Source organism: Chaetodon trifascialis, chromosome 24 (assembly GCF_039877785.1).
Source record: "Chaetodon trifascialis isolate fChaTrf1 chromosome 24, fChaTrf1.hap1, whole genome shotgun sequence".
Taxonomy (NCBI): domain Eukaryota; kingdom Metazoa; phylum Chordata; class Actinopteri; order Chaetodontiformes; family Chaetodontidae; genus Chaetodon; species Chaetodon trifascialis.
This window is the reverse complement of record NC_092079.1, coordinates 11,256,272-11,273,926: the sequence shown is the minus strand read 5'-3', so window position 1 is coordinate 11,273,926 and position 17,655 is coordinate 11,256,272. Positions and strand designations below refer to the sequence as shown.

Sequence of the window (17,655 nt, the reverse complement as noted above, 5' to 3'; positions counted from 1 at the left end):
AGTGTCTAATGAAAGGTTGGCTTGTGGGAGCTGTAGGATGCAGCCTTTTTGGCAAAAAGTCAAGACATAGCTGCCTCTGCTGCAGCAGTTTCGGCTATTTTTTCCTCTCCATCTGTCTCTCTTGAGGCCCTCAGCCGTGCTAAATCTCTGCCGTGCTCTTTCACCAGTTCACATTATATGTGCGCACCAGCATGGAGGAACATATGTGAGTTATTCAAAAGCAGATGTCATTCCCCTCTAAAGCAATCCATATAGTGAGACTTTGTCCCGGGACATTGGAAAGAAGACATTGGAACAAGTTTGACTGTCTCACTACATGCTTGTAATGCTGCAGTTTAAGTATGTGATGGTTGTGACTGGAGCAAATCAGGACAAAAGTAGTGAGTGAGTTAAGAAGCAGTTGTCCAATTCTCTTATACATGTCCTGGTTGTAATCCTGCATTACAAAAGGCGATCGTAAAGGCTTTAGCTGCAAGCTCCCACGGTGAGCCTGTAAGAGCCACGGCTCTCCCTAAGTACGCCTGCTTAGGGCTGTAACTGACACATGCTTAGGGAAAACACACACTCGAACATGTGCCAACAAACACACACACACACACACACATGCAGATAGACGGACACACAGCCACGCGCTGATGTAGACAAACACAGGCGTGCGCGTACACACTCGACACTGTATCGCCAACACCAAGGATAAAAGGCCTGCGAAAGAGCTGAGAGCCTAATTAGGTTTTAATTGATTTTAGAGTGGGTCTCTATCCTTCTCTCTCTCTCTCGCTCTGTCTGTCTCGCTCTCTCCTGTCGTGGATTAGCGTCAGTGAGTGAGTGTTCCTCAGATGTGATTATTGACCTGTTCGCTCAGCCTCTCCCCAGGCTCTGATGAATACATGCATGAGGACCTGACGTGTGAGAGCCCGCTGTCTGTCTCTCTCAAATGCACACTTGAGCGCATTCCACGACACCGTGCGCGCACAAACCGTTTGCACATGCGCACACACACCAAAAACCCGCACCCGTGAAGACACACATTAGCATTGCGCACCACTCACAAACACCATAAAGCATTCACGCAAGCCCGCGTCCAGATCCTGATTCCATTAGGAGTTGTTTTGATGCTACGTCTGACACCATCCGTCCCCCAGTCCCAGCTTTCTGTCTGTCTGGCAGTCTGTCTGGGTCTGCATGACTGGCCCTGTGTTTAGGGAGCCATTACGGGGCACCGGTTTCAACCCCCCCCCCCATTTCTCCTGTGGAGAATAGCTGCAGCAGAGGGAGAGGGGTTAAGGAAACTGGTAATTCTGCACCAGTCCAGACATGTCCTCTCTTCCTCTGCTCTCATATATCACTCCACCCCTCCGCCAAGACGACAAATTGCCTTTCACACCTTTGCTGTTTGTTGTGGTCCGGGGACATTTCCTGTCGGCGTCGGCACCAACCTGCAGAGCAACATCACCGCACCACACGCTGTGAACTGCACGTATGCCTACATTTAAGTCTCTGGCCTTTGCGGCCTCCACTCGTGGTCTTTCTCCATGCTATAAACAGATCACTAAAACCCTCAAACATCCTTCCTTTGTGAAATCAGAAGAGGAGTCTCATTTAACCACCTGTCTGTCTGCATTTAACTCGTATGGGATGTTGTGATTCACTCATTTTACTCTGAACGCTTCCATAAACACATAAAGCATTCGCTGGGAAAATTACACAAAAGATTAACACATAATTTGCTGCGGGTGCGTCATGGTCGTCTGATTTATTTTGTTTATGCTGATAAAAGAGCAACAGCTGTTGGAGAATATCAGCAAACCAAACTTGGCTGTAGTCAGACACTTGAGGCCGTCGGTTGAAATGAGTTTCCTTTCTCTTCCGCTGTGTTTTTCCCCTCTTGTTTTCCACTCTCGGAGCACAGAAACCCACAAGATCCCGATCCGGTAAACAATGAACAACTGCTTGTCGCTTCTTCCTTCTCTCTCTTGATGATGCACAGAAGCAGAAATTAAGTGAGGCGGAGGGTGTGTTGCAGACACACACCCAGACGCGCAGGCATCTCCACACACACACACACACACGCTACCACCCGCTCCTCCCGCCCTCGATGGGGACTCTAATAAACCATAAGTGCCTCTGAAATATTAACTAGATTCTGCGAGCAAAATCCCTGCAGATCCACAGGGCCTGCCATCTTCAATCTAGCCCAAAAACAAATAGCACTCCCCTTCCTCCTCTCCTTCTGCCTCACCTCCCTCTTCTGCCGTCCATCACAGATGCATACTTACAGATGACTGGGGCCAAACCGCCGACCACAGGCAGTCTGGGCTCGGACCCAGGCCTTCTAGTGCGGCATCGATCTGTAACATCAGACTGTAACTGCTGTCTGAGCTGAAGCCGTGACCCTGCTGCCCCTGCTGGATGCATTTTAATCGACCTATATCAACATACATTTGCGATGGAGACTTGCCTCACTGTGTTGGCGATTCATCCAGACGGAGAATTTAGACCCTCAAGTCCACTTTGCTAAGATGTTTTTACATTGAGGAGAGAGGTAAGACGAAGCTTTGGCACATTGCTTATATCTGAGCGTCTCTGCATCAGGCCAGAGCAATCGATCAAAGCAGGCATTTGAAATGGTTGATAATGCTGGTCTTTACATTTAATTATCCCTGTTCCTTATTATATCATCATTATAGCAACTGTAACAGTCCTGACCGCTGGACGCTGATGACCGTGATCTTGTCCTGAACGGCGGCCATGAGCCAGATATTGACACATCAGAACCCGAACAACTCCCTTTAGTCATGACCTCTGGCAGCTCATCTGTCTCTCCTTTCATCCTCAACCATCACCCTCCTCCTCCTCCTCTTCACCTCCTTCTCTCGCTCCCTCCGGCCATTGCTGATCATCTATTGACTTCCCATTACAAGCGGAATACTGACATTGATCCCACACCTCTCTGCTCCCCCTCTGGGTATTAGTAAGAGGGTGATATCATGCACGCACACACGCATGCAAACGCAGGACAGCTGCTGCGATGTGTTGGAGACACCTCTCGCTGTGGACAGGCGTGTCACAGGCTGAGGGCTTTTACAGCTTTTGTGTGTTCTGGAGTTGTATCATCAAGCCTTCGCACCCCAGGCCGCATTCAATAACAAATCACCAAATAAAAGTGAGAAAATAAAAACCACAAAGGTGGAAGAAATGGATCTTCCTGAATGACTGCGGTTTTATGGCGTGCGCTTGTGTTTGCGAGCACGTCTGTATGTAATTCTGCCCGTTTCAATGTTTAATTCGAGTGTGTAAAAATAAAACACTTCCTCCTCGGGTGAGAGGAGAGCGAAAGAACAAAGGGTGGGAAGAGGTAGATCAAGAAAGGAGGGAGGAAAATGAAGCGAAAGAGAAAGAGAGCCGGAGAGAAACAGAAAAAGAAAGCGGGGGGATGTAGCCTCCACCTCACTCTCCCCTCTCCGTCTCTCCCCCCCCCCCTCCTCAGCTCCTGGTATATCACTAGGTAGCATCCTGGGGCTTGGTGATGGCAGATTGCATTAGAGATATGGGCCTGATATTTCATCTAGCCTTTATTACATTTAGTTCACATCAATCGGCTGGCAACCTGGAGGTAAGAGCTATTTGGCACGCGGCCGGACTCCCCCTGAAATGAAATCCTGAATTAAAGTGCCACCTCAGACATGGAGTGCCTGCATAAGGCTGCGGATTTGATTGCTGCAGTAGAGCCGCGGTTTGGCTGCGTAACATCGTCCGAGCACTGACTGTTTGAACCCGCTGAGGGAAAATCACCAGCTGGCTGGGGATATGAGCCAGAGTTCAGACCCCTTGCCCGGGCTGACCAAGCACTTTTCTTGGTTTTATAAGGGTCTAAAGTGCCCAAGGGGAGATATGATGAGCACTCTTACGCTGACAGGTTGCATGCTTAAATGTGTACGTGCATGTGTTTTTAAGTAAAACATCTCTATGAGCATGTTATCATCTCTGTTTTTTCCTTTGTGTGTTTCCACAGTCAGCAGTCTAGACGTTAGCTCAGGTAACACACAGCTCTGGTTTTCTCTGCTGCTGTCTCTGTAATCCCAGCTGTCACGCAGATTTCCAGCCTTGACCAAGATGGTGAGCCCTCCACCTCTGCAGCCCTCCAGCCCCCCTCGCCCTAACCTCGCGGAGGACCGTGAAAACATGCAAAAATCTACTCTCTGCTCACTCACACTGCCGTGCCTAATCATACAGGCAAAAAAAAAAAAAAAAAAAAAAAGAGAAGCTACCCGTAACAGTGCTTCAGGGCTCGGATCAATCCTGGTAAAAAGCATAGCAGAGGATGGAGAGAGCAGGAGTATCGAGCCGTACTTTGGCTTTTCCTACTTATTTCTGCTGCTATTTCTGTGCCCCAAAGGGAAATGCATCCTCCACGAAACACAGAAGGGCAAACACATTAGCGTTAGAGTTTATGCATAAAGAAATGTTGGCGTGATCCCCTATTTCTCTAAAGGGCCTCTAAAACGGGGGCTATCACAGGGAGGCCGGATGGATGGATGGAGGGGAAGCGGGAAGCGGCTAGTCTTACAAACTAACACTTGCTTGCATGCTTTTGGAGTTACTCACATGTAGACGCTTTTTCCCACCCACGCTCACTGACTCTCACACACATGCACACACTCATACATACAGGATGAAGGGAGGTTGAGTGGGAGTGTGTGTTAGAGGGCAGGCCAAGGCCTCCGTCCCCCCAGGCGAGTGTAAAAAAAAAAAAAAAATAACCCCCATCTCAATAAAACCCTCAGCGGAGAAGAGAAAAGAGGAGGCATTTCGGTTTTCTCTTCCTCCTCCCTCGGCCTCCTCCTGCCCTACTCGCCTTGGGCTGTGAGAAGCTGCTTGACACACTGCTTATCAACCGCTGAGCCATTCCTCTCTCCACCACTACAGCGGGGAAGTCCAGTGTGCTACAGTGTTGACACTGTGGCACTGGCGTAAAAGCGTTGTTACTGAGAAACATATTGCAAGGGAGATAATTATGCAACATTTTGCCTTTGACAAAAGCGACAGAAACCTGGAGACACAAAGCCGAGACATCAAAATAACATTTCCAGTTCACTGCAACGTGACACAGCTGCATGAATAGAACCGACAATCATTAAAAAACCCTTTCACCAAAGCAGCCATTGATGTCCTCATGAAAGTTACATTTCTCTCCTGGCCAGAAAAAGTGCTTTGTCGGTGAACAATGCAAAAAAACACGCATCTAGGATTATTAATTCTTCAATTTGCAGAATGAGGGGAGGGCTGGAGCAAGGAAATAAGAAAGAAATGGGCATAATTGCAGACAATACAGATAAAACGTGTCTGTGTTCACTTTAAACAGACCAAACGGACAATGAAAAAGTCTCGAAATGGGTGATGTGTGTAGCATTCTCCCTGACTCAGTTGTATAAAAGTGGATTAAACAGTGGAAACCGTGACTTCTTCCTCCTTCCTCTGAGGTCAAAGACAATAGAAGAGCATATGATTTGGATTATTCATGTCTCTGAGAAAGGAAACTGACCGAGCACAGTCATATCCAAACAGCTGGGCCTCATTCTTTGCTTCTTCTTTTCCTTTCCTTCCCTGTTTTTTCTCTCTCTCTCTCTGCCTTTCAAACTACATCACGATCCTTTTCGTTCCCACATTCTATCTGTCCTCCGTGTCCAAACACACACATGCAGATCTTCAAATGCTGCTTAGCATTTGATTATCAGATAGAGGGGGATTACAGCCAGATAGCCCTGATAATGTCAGATGCACATGCACAGAAATGATTCTCATGATTTGTCCAAAGTGTCTGATTGTGGTTTATGAATCAATGTATTCTCCTTTAGCAAGTGAAAAACTTCAGTCATCTGGTTCCAAGCTGAATAAAACAAAAGTATCTTCTGGCATTTTTTGTCCTCCATCATCAGTTTAACCAGGGGAAGATTATTATCGAGCTATTTGAATCATTCTTTCCATTCAGTCTTTATTGTGAGCCGCATTGTCTGTATTCAAATTCATGCCAAGGAGACCAAAAAAACTTGGGATGTGGAAACTAAAATGAGCCGCATTCTCTGCTCTCTGAACTGCTGAGGTTATGTGCAGCTGATGTGCCCTTGAGCCAGGAATTCAACACAGTAATTGCTCCGGAGAAGCCTTTAAAAGGCCAGTACTAAACGTCTGTGGCTGTAATGGGCAGCATCCAGGACGTAATGTGTGTAATGGTGTGAACGCCAAAAAAAAGCATGGCGCTGAAAAGAACTTGTGTGCTCATTGTTCCCTCAGTAAATAATTATATCACAAAAAGAAAACCACAGTCCACTTAATGGTCTGCGTTTTTGCAGAAAGCTTGTATCTACAATTAAAATTTCCTTCGCGATTGACCTGTTGTGGTCAAAATGTGGAAAGCGTTTCAACAGCTTGGGATGAGGCCAAACCGCCGGCAGTCAATTATAATAGTATGTAAAAATCAGTGTGCTCCAACGGGAAATTACTTATTTGAGATAAGTATGCTTTTGCAGCATACTAATGAAAACGTCAACACAAATCATCACTCAGCCATAATAATAACTAGTGATTTATAGATGTCACTATTATGACACGGCTCTCCAAAAAGCCCCCGTTCTCCCATCGAGCCCCTTCGCTGTCTTACTTGCAGTCCAGCCTCTCGATCTCAAAGTGTGGGTTGAAGTTGAGGACGATGCGCTGCGAGGGCTCCGGCGCCGTGATGATCCAGTGACAGTTCTGATGAGGTGGGTACTCCAGAGGATACCCGGGAGAGGTGATGTATCCCGCCTTGCTGGCATCTAAGACGCCCCCGCAATTCGGCCCTGCGTTGGGACAGACAGGGAGAGACATGGAAGGGAGGGGTACAGCGGGAGGTGACAGGCATTGATTAGAAAATAGACAAGCTACAGGAAAAAGTTTATTTTCATTTTAAACATGCTTTGTTGCATTTCTACATCTGTCATTTGCATAGCAGGCCGGCGTGGAGCCATATAAATCCTCAGTAAATGGTACATTCCCCAGAACAGCGACTCAGAGGACGCTTCTTCATTTACCTTGTTTCTCTGTATGAAGATGTGATGAGCAACAAATGAACAGTAAAACAAAGAAAGCAATTTAGGCCGTCAGTTAGGAGGAAATTGGAAAAACTTCTCCATTGTGGATTCTCAATGCGAGCGGGACCACATGGGTAAGCTATTGAAACAATAAAAGATCATCGCTGCTGCATCTGGCGCACACACCTACACACACACACAGAAGAAACACACACAGAGCCTTTTTCGCCCTCTTCCACACCCAGGCTCTTATCTCTCTAGTTCCCCATTGGGAGCGTTCTCCAAGTGTAATTGTTGCTCCGGCAAGCCAATCTGCAAACATTAGGACACATTCCCTGATCCTATCACGCTCTCCCAGGAACAATAGCCTGCCAATGGCATTGCTTCGCACGCTTAGACAGGAAGTGACACACAGACGGCCTGTCTCACAAGGTTCTGGGGGTCACCCTGAGTCTGTAATGAGACGCTAACACGGCAACAAAGACCCTATTCTTTGCGTACACCCCGACAGCTAAGGCAGCTCTCGCGCTTGCCGTTATCTCTCATAAACACGCTAAACACATAAACTCACATGCACATACAAAGGGAGCATGCATATGGGTATTCTGCATGCGCACACACACAGCCAGTGGGAGATCTGACACACACACATACGGTTGGAGCACTGTGCACAATAGTTCCTTTATTACTCTTTCAGTGCAATAGATTTACGGGCATTATTATTCTTTACGGAGGCAAAGGCAAAATATGTTCTCCATGACAACAGTGGGGGGTGGTTTAGAGAGCTACCTCTGTATATGTGTGTGTTTGTGTGGCTGCTGATGCACCAGGGGGATCTCTAAATGTAATGAATGTTGTGATATTGAAGTCAAAGAGGGACGAATGTTTTCTTAATATTGTAGCTGCCGTATGTCTGCCAAATAAGAAAAACAGCACACGGAGGGAGGAAAGCTGCTGTGTGAGGCAGCAAACTTAAGCTAATGGTACGCTGCCGTTAACAACGCACCACCGAATGGTGGCTTAAACACTCGGCCGCTGAGATGAATCTACTCTTGACGTAAATGGGTTGATATTCCTGCTTGTTTTTCTTACAAATTTCTGTGAAAGCGTCAATAAAGAAAGCGGAAAGCAAAGCAAGAAAAAAAAAAAAAGCAGCACCAAAGGCTTGAAGTGTAATAGACCCTTCAAGTGATGACATTTCCACCGCCTATTGTGCTTAAAAGGCACACTTAAGATTCTCTGACATTTGCTAGGGCTGCGATGGCTTCCTTACTTTGTTACTGGAGAGGAGCGATGCCCACGCTCACGCAGCAGGCACACACAGCTGCTGGTGATTTCATGTGAGTGCACGACTCCAGCCGCCCACGTGCGTACACACAGACACACGTGTGAGCTGTTGCACAAATGCGCAACAACACACACAAGTTGGGCTGCATGTGCACGCATGAAGGCACGCACAGGGGTGCTTAAACACACTCCCACTCACAATGAGCGCGCACACACACGTACAGCTGCCGCTCCGCGTTCAAACGGCCACCCACGCACGCACACATCCAAATACAAATACAGGGCCTGTCAATCACACGGGCCGACAGAGGTGGAGAAAATAGCTAACTGAAAAATTTCAAAAAGATAGCAGGGATGGCAAAGAATGACGGAGACAGACAGAAAGCCACACACACACAGACATCTCTTTATCTGCCGCGGCTCTGCAGACAGACAGTCATTGTTGGGACGCCTATGGAGGGGACGTGTGCAGGAGGCTATCAGTACGCAGAGCCCTGGCAGATTAAGCCGTTTGGGGAGAATCCTGCCGCCTCGACACTTTTTCCCTGAGCTGCCCATTCAGTGGCCTCCAAGGAGGATGAAGAGGAGGGGTGGAGGAGAGAGGAGAGAAGGAGTGGGAAGGGATGGGGGAAAGGATTACAGCGGGAAGGAGAATGGAAGAGGGGAGAGGATGAAAGCAAAGAGGGAGAGGAGAGAAGGAGGAGAGACGGGGAGGCGATGGATAAGAAGATGGATTGAGGAAGAAGGGGGGGAGATTGATCGGAAGGGGAGGAGGGTGAAGGCGGTGGGTGGGGTTGATGTATGATGGGCGGGTGCGAGGACATAGGTGGGAAGAGCGAGGAAGAGAGGGACGGGTGACAGGCAGAGGGAGCGGGAGGCAAGGAGGAGGAGAGATCCAGAGGGTGAGGAAGAGAGAGGTGCAGTGAGTGACAGAAGAGATAGAGCGAAGGGACTGTGTGTGTGTGTGTGTGTGTGTGTGTGTGTGTGTGCGTGTGTGTGTGTGTGTGTGTGTGTGTGTGTGTGTGTGTGTGTGTGTGTGTGTGTGTGTGTGTGTGCATGCGCTGCGCAGAAAGCCTGACGAGCCTCATTAAGACATGCCTGCTATCCAGCGGCTCCCTGTAGACGCTGACCCCACTGGGAAAGCTCTCGTGCAACACACTCACTCTGGCAGCATATATGTACGTGTGTGTGTGTGTGTGTGTGTGTGTGTGTGTGTGTGTGTGTGTGTGTGTGTGTATGTGTGTGTGTGAACGAGCGTGTGTGGCTTGGTGGGTGTTTGTTTGCTGCTGCTCAGAAAAAAGAAAGCAAGGGAGGATGCAGCAGCAACACTTTCTCCACAATAAATGAACTGCTGCGAGAAGAGTCTGATGACAGATGTGTGTATTCTTTGCCGAATTGCTTGCATGTCCATGACAATTAGTTAGAACGAAACATGCATACATGAATGAGTGTGTGTGTGTGTGTGTGTGTGTCACCGTCGAGCAGAATGTTTCGGTGAGAACAGAACTTGTGCTGTTGGATGAGCAGCACGGAGGAAGCACTCAGGAGCTGCCAGCGAGCTTCATGAATTACACCGTCTCTTCTAGTGGGGGAGCCAATCTGTCTACACACACACACACACACTCACACACAAGTGCCACATTTGTTTCTAGCGTGCACTATAACATGAGAACAATGTCACTACTATGTGTGTGTGTGTACACTGGATGTGAGAGTGTGTGTTCTTCACATTCATTGTTTGAGTGTTGTGTGGATGAAACTGAAATGGAGCCTAATTACTATAAATGTATGTGCACACGTAGCCACATAGTTTGTTTTTACCGTAGATTGTGTCGATGAAGTGTGTGTGCGTGCGTGTGTGTGTGCACATTTTCTAGTCGCACCAGATCAAGTCAAACCCACAGACGTCTTTGTACCCGCTGTGAGTGCCTTTATCTTCATTATCTGGGAAAATGTGCATATGTCTGCATGTCTTTGCTCACGTTCTGTGTGTGTGTGTGTGTGTGTGTGTGTGTGTGTGTGTGTGTGTGTGTGTGCGTGCATGCCCGCGCTCTCATTTCTATTAGCAGCCTTATCGGGGGAAGTATGGCGTCACGCTCTGGGATAAGCTGCGAGTGTGAGGAGAGGCGCTGATAAATCCCTCCATCATTCCCAGTGTCTCTCGCCCCTCCCACACTCGCTCTCCACCCCCCCACCTTAATTAAAAAGTGCTATCGCCCAGAGTGAGGGAATGAGAGGGGAGAGTGGGCAGCACTCATCCATTCAGTCAAGAGCAGGGGTTGTCTCTCCAACTGCTTTTAATCTCACCCATTCCACACTAGACTGGACCCAAGGAGAGGGAGAGGATGAGGAGGAAGGGGCGAAGAAAAGAGACTCACTTTCATTGCCCTGTGCTTTATGACCTTTATGCCGCGGTAGAATGACTGTGCTATGGGAAAAAGAGGCAGTATGAGAATTTAAAATTCAGATGGATGAAAAGCCCAGCATACACTTAAATATCAGAAATATCATCAAGACGCCAGTTTCAAGCTTTCAAAGGCAGAAACCTTGAAAACACCTGAATGCCATCTTGGAAACGAACGGCAATCTAATGTGTGGAATAATGAATGGATATTACACCTTCTGAGATAAAAGTGCATAAGTTTCAGCTCTTACTCAGCACACAATGTCTCATTTGCATGATGCATTGAGGCCTCTGCAGGTGAGGAAATTAGAATCAGGAGCTGAATTCTCCATGATGGATATCCCCCATATGATCTGTGACAATCTGAGAATAATACCAAATGCAGAAAGACGCTCGTGAGCTGATGCTCAGGGGAGATTCGCCGTACTCTGCGGCCAGTTTTCTGCACCAAAAACACAAAACAGCAAACAACAATCAGCCATTGCAACACACACAGACAAAAGCTTTTTGTTTAACGTTGTTAGATGTGTTTAAGGGGGGGATTTTTTTTCTTTTAAGAACTAACAAAAGCTACATCAAAGGAAGATAATATCCCAAAATCCTCTTTTCCTCTCTCTCTCTGCCTCCTTTTCTTTCTCTCTTTCTACTCCTCCCTCCCTAACAGGATAAGTGCCCCATGATAATCAGCTAAATGCACAGAGCCGGCCATCGTGATCAATGGTTCAATGGATCAATCGAGTAAACAGATGGTTGCTGGTGGCTGCAGGGGGGTAATGGTGTGGGCCTAATCCTAAACACTACCTGACTACAGTATCATGTCTCTTCTCCCCTGGTGCACTCCTTTGTCTCGGTGCGGCGGCGTCAAACCTGCACCGCCGGAGCTCTTTCCACAAAGGACTTCCCTGTCCACAGAGCGGAAATAGCCGAGGCGACATCAGCGAGATGGAGCTGTGCAGAATCGAGCTTTGCTGCAGGAGTTTTGGTGATTTGTTGCCGCCCTCTACCCCCCACCTCACAGAATGTTACCTTTCAGTGGAACTGACTGCTTAAAAACCCTTTCTGGAAGAATTGCAGCGCTTACAAAAGCTGTTTTTTTTCTCTAAATTCACACCTATAACTCTTCCCTCATGCACCCTCTCCTCTTTAACCCCGTCTGTGAATTGCAGTAAATTTAAAATGCCTTGCCTCTTGACAATGCTAACCCCCTCCAGCTCCCATCTAAACCCGTCCCCGAGCGCCCGTTAAGACCCCCCGTGTGGCTAATGCGGTAAAGTGAAAGACCCAGATCTGTTTTATTTATGGGGGTCTTGTTTTTAATTTCACCCCAAATGCAGGCCAGGGCTTCGCGTGAGCCCGCGACTCTCGTACCTGACTGGTATCGAACAGGCCGCTCGGTTTGTCTTTGGCTATGAATGCTAATAGGTGACCTTGTTTTCGCAGCTGATACCTCTGAGGCCGGGCCAGATTAAAACACGGAGAGATGCAAAGAATTGAAGGGTGGGTTGCAGAGGAGGGGAGGAGGAGAGAGAAGGCGTGAGCGAGAAAACAAACAACGAGGGGCAAAAAAGACCAACAAAGAGAATGAAAAGGAGAAAGTCCGTCCAGGCAGGAAGAAACATTTAGAAAAGAAATGATTAAATGAGTACAAATCCAACTCTGGAAGAAGACGATACCATAGGTGCAGAGGATGCACAGACGCCCACTCAATAAACATGCAAATGAGCTGCTTAATGGCCTGAATATTAATGCCAATTGTAAGGAGTAATTGATGTACATGTCACTGAGTCAAACTATTGTGATTACAGTACAAGCGGAGTAGAATTCTCTCTGCTTCGGATATAAAGATTGCAGCAAATAGGGCTTGAGACATTAAAAAGGGACTTTTTCTATTCTACTTGAGGATGCAGAGAACAGCAGAGCGCAACTGGAAATGTCCAAGCACCAAATGTCTGTTATGGATCATTTACCTTCAGACCGTGTAAGATTTTCACACCCGTGAGGGTTTCTGGCTGCGATGCCTCAGGCGTGCATCAATTTGTTCCAAAGCATTATATCTTCAGGGAAACCTTTGGCTACTGGAAATGTATCACGTTGCTAAAAGCAGATGGAGTCTATCATCAAAAGGCAGGAACTCTTTGGAAACCTTTAATGTGACTCCAGCGTGCTTCACTTTTATGGGAGCATCGTTCTGTTGCAGAGTCTGTTTTTTTAATGACAGATTGACGTCTTTTATTTTCCACCTCTCTGCAGAGCTCTGGCTGTGATTTTACCCCACTTTAGCTGTCACCCCAGACTACAGTGTCACTCCATAAACCCTTAATGCGATCTGTTCCCTCTAAGTCTGGTGCCATTTTAACTCTGTGACCCCGGCACACTTTGATGTTGCCCTTTCCTCTCATGCTCTGTTTGATGCACAATCCCCCCACCATCGTCTCATTCGCTCTCTCCTCCAAGTCTTCCTTGTTCCTGCGCGCTCCTTCATGTTATGACCTGATGGATGCCATGCTCACTTCTCTGTGCCTTGAGTAGCTTCGCATCTGCCTTCTGTTCGTCTCTGTTGTCTTTCTGTCCCCTCACATCTCTCCCTGCCTCTGGACCCCCCCCCCCCCCAGTCTCTCCTTCCTCTGGCATCTGTGTGTAATGTGGCTCTTGAGGGGAGCATGGAGGCAGGGACATGCGGTGCAGTGTCTTGGCAGGGGGAAGAGAGAGAGAGTGGGGGGAGATCTAGCTTCTTGCTTGCCTGATGGCTGCCAAGAAGCCCACATCTGTCTCTGATCAGCGGGTACACAGGCAGCCAGTAAAACACGCAGGCACGCACACACACAGGAACTCAGAGGAGATGGCTGGGGTGACTGTCCTATTTAAAACAAGTAGCCTAAACACGAAGAGCCCATATGAAGGGAACAGAGCTTGGCCAGCGGGTGGTGTTGTAAAGGCTCAACAGTCATCATGGGATCATGAACAGCTCCTCACCCGCCTTCGCCTGGTGAAAAGGAACCACAGCACTCCAGCCGCATGGAGATTACCATAGAAAAAGCCCAAAACTATACATCTCTTCTGGAATACTCAATGTATTATATTAGCAAGAGAAAATGCGCCCAAAAAAGTAAGATAGAAGAATAAGGATGATTAAGTACCGCAGATATACGGCATGCACAAAATTTGAATCTTTGCGTTTTGCGCAAAAATCCCACCTGGCGACAGGCGGCGAGAGCGCACATCCACCTAAAGGTGACACCCGGAGTCAAGGCATCATAAAGGCAAGAAGAAAGCTGGAGTATTTAAGTTCCTTACACGGATCAGTGAGCAAGAGGCCATGTGTCATCCCACCAGTGGCATCACTTCTCTGTATGGTAAGCCCCTGCGCACGACCCTTCCCCACCAGCGCCTCCAAACCTGTCTCTACCCTGCGCATTTTTTGGTGACATAATGAAGCAGCAGCCGACTACTGAGTCGTTATTTTTATTATTTGATCATCTCTATGCAAGTCACCAGATGGAACGCGGTGCTCCCTGATGTTAAATCCACATTTAATGAGGCTTCTAGATACATTTGGCGCTGTTTCATACTTGAGCCTCGCTCTCTCAGTAGTATATCAAGTATGGACTCGTTTACCACAGTGCCGTTTCCGTGCTTTACGGCAAGAATTGGCCCTGCTTAAGTGCCTTAAAGCAAGGCTTTGAGTCCCTACCAGCTGCGGGGCTGCTATTCTGTGGCTCGCCAAGCACTATAATCTCCCATCTTATTGTTATTTGATTGCAGAGAGTGCACGGAGGTGACGGCGCGCCGCCGCCTGGAGCTGCCGGCGCTCAGCCACCAGCAGCCCTGCCTTCACCCTGCACAAGGAGCACGAGAAGATAATGAAGGAGGGAGCTGGTGGCTGATGAAGATAATGATTATAGTGGCGATGATTACAGTTACAGTTGTCAAATCCTACAGTGGCAGTGTAGCTTTTACGCACGGATTGTTGGACACCGGCGAATTTGTAAAATAGCGGGTTGTAGCCCAGCCTACGCCTAAAACCTGTTTTCATCCTGATGTGAAATAGCATTTTAATTAGGCGCGGGTTTGTTTATTTCCCTTGATGAATAATTAAATGAAAGAAAACCACCGGCTACTCGGGGTAAACAATGTGTGTGGATTTTCAAAAGCTTCATGCATATAATCAGCTCATTCACAGTCCAGTGAACTGATGGTAGGTGCTATCCTGCTCCCAGTCTAGCTGGGACAGATACTGGAACTGTTTCCGATCTTTTAAATATTTGATGAGAGCATCTAAGTTCTTTAGTTTTAAATGTGTCGCAGCTGGCTTGGCACGGGGCGGATTTAGTCACTGACTTAAAATGTAAAGTCATCATGGTTCCTGTGATTTTGATTATCAGAATCATGGAAATCCCTTGCTTCTCCCTCCCCACAGTCACCAAATTTAGGGGAAAATATCCAAGAGACACATGGGTCTGGAAGACACACAATGGCTTTATTATGCCAGACACTCATGTGTGTTGAAATAATGTGAGGCACATGACAAGGAGCTCTTAAAAAATGATTTAAAAGGGTAAAATCATTACAATAGCCCCAGCATTTTTAACTGAATGTGATGTTCAGGCTGCATTCATGCCTGTTTTTTGGCGTGTTTTGGTTGAGACAGACCGTGCGTGCGTCAGAATCAAAGAAGTAACTAAAGCTCACCATCTTCTCCCGTGACTCTCGATGCCAGATGACACATTGCCATTAAAAATCCAATCAACGATGACACAAAATCCATCTTGGATGACGCAGAAACTCACGGAGAGCTTTAAGTTTCTAATGTTTCCACCTCGCGGGTTACAAATGATGCAGTTCGTCCAAAAAATCCACACCGCGTTAGGACCAAAAACCGCTGACGGCAGTCAAAACTAGACCAGTTCAGTAATAATCCCACGTCGTTTTTAAACCATTGGTGGAGAAACTATGTGGCAACTACATGTCATTGAACAGAATTAGAGTTTTTAATTGCGCAGCCCTTTAGCCTTTTAAGTCTGTCCATATGCGGTGCCACTAAACCTCATCCAAAAATTAGTGAGCAAACTCCTTGATCAATACTGCGTGCGCTCCGCGGCTGGGAGTCGATATCTGCGCTCCGGAGGGTCTGGATAGCGGCTCCAGGGTGCGTCAAATTCCGACTGAGAGGCTCCCAGACCCCGTATCTTCCACTCTGCGTCCCCGCGTATTTTGCGCACACGAGGGTTGGTTCTCCTGAAGGGGCTCGGTGTTAGCAAGCTAAAGTCCCAAGTAACAGCTGCCAAAGCCTTGGAAGCCTGAGTCCGACGGTCAAAAGCTGCTTTTCAATGCGGCACAGAAGTCACAGAAAAATAAATACGAGAAAGTGTCGCTTCCCATAAAGACCGCTCATGTCATGCCACCTCCTGCGGCACCGCTACTCTCTCCCGTGTGGCTCTCTCTGGTAGCGGCTCCGTACAGCCTGCGCTCCGCTCCAACACCGGCGTGTGTCCCGTGTGCGCGTCTGGGAGGCGTGTGTGGAGTGTGTGTGTGAGTGATCGCGCTTTTGAGCCGAGCAGCTATCGCGTTACAGTCACGGCGCCTCGGCTCCACCCCCTCCCGTCGGTCGCTGATTATAGGGAGGGAGCGAGAGCGCAAGTGCACGCGCATCACTCTCTCTCTCTTCTGCTTTCTCCCCCTTCTCTTTCTCTCCCCCTCTCTGTCACACACACACACACGCACACACACACATACACACAACCCCCCCCCCACACACACACACACAGACGTGCATCCCCCTTCAGAAGAAACCACAGATATGAACTCATCCACAGATAAGGCCGAGATAAGACACAGGCCTATTGTAATGGTAAACCAGGGAGCAGAACTTCTCCTAGGGCTGTTTTCAAAGGAACAGAGAGGAGAGATGAGGAGTAAAAAATCCCAGAAAGAGTGAGACAGGGAGGAGTGTCTCACTCTGGAGAGTAGGGGGGGTGGTTGCACAGCGAACAGGCGCGAGGCCGCCTTTCACCACAAAAACACATCAAACGGCCGAGCCAATGTCAAAGCCCTCAACTCAATAGAGGGAGAGCCCACCTCAGCCCTGCCCAGTCTCAGCCCTACAATCAACAGGCCTAAATACAGAGCGGGAGGCCGTGTAATGACACAGTAGTGAGCCCAAAATAATCTGCTGAGAAAGGCCTCTGCAGCGTCCAGCCCATGTGCCCTGCCTATGGCTTGTATTACCGTGTAATGTAATGGACTGGCTGAGGCCTGGCTGTATAATGAGGTACAGTATGTAGCCTCGCTGGCATCTTTATTTGGAACAGCTAGGTGCATTCCTAAAGGTCAGGACACATGGGGAACTTTTTGGGCCAGTGTAACATGCTACACACCATGCAGGACCTTTTGCCCATATAGGTATCTGCTGTGTAGGTGCACGGTGAACAGTAAAAATGGAGATAGAGTATGTTGATAAACACAGAAAAAAGAAGCTTTTACAGTCATCATCATTTTGTTCTCGAGTTGTGACAGTCATGAGTTGTAAACAATGTCAACAAAAGACCCCAATGCCCTTGACAGAAGGTTGTATGACAGGTCTGAGTGTCACTGCCTGTCTGTCTGTCTGTCTGTCACCTCAGTCAACCGTCATCCCCCGCTGCTCTACGCCCCCCAGGTTGACTAGATGCCATCAACTTGCAGCTTTCTTACAGCCTGTCAGTCATTTTTAAGCCAACCTCCAGCTCCAGGGTACAGCGGCTGTCAGACGTCACCGTGATTGGCTAAACCGAGCCTCTGGGCGGGGGCTCCGCGCTGGCGTGAACCAGTTTGCCACGTGCTGCGTTGTGGAGTTGTTTATGCTTGAAAGATTGTTTTATCGTGTGCCACTCGGGTAGCATATGTGTGCGTTCATCACTG

General features: G+C 48.0%; 1 protein-coding gene across 2 annotated transcripts in view; it reads right to left on the bottom strand.

Annotated features, from left to right (window-relative positions):
- The window catches only part of nrp2a (neuropilin 2a), a 58,125-nt gene extending 41,844 nt beyond the window's left edge, over window positions 1-16,281 (bottom strand). Inside the window, exons 1-2 of one of the 2 annotated variants that reach the window (XM_070994152.1) lie at window positions 15,448-16,281; window positions 6,659-6,836 (exon numbers count right to left, since the gene is read on the bottom strand). In XM_070994152.1, the coding sequence (XP_070850253.1) occupies window positions 6,659-6,836; window positions 15,448-15,523 (254 nt within the window). In that variant the 5' untranslated portion in view covers window positions 15,524-16,281. The remainder of the gene's footprint in view (window positions 1-6,658; window positions 6,837-15,447) is intronic. The other variant, XM_070994154.1, reaches the window with a different exon arrangement.
- Between the last annotated feature and the right edge of the window lie 1,374 nt (window positions 16,282-17,655).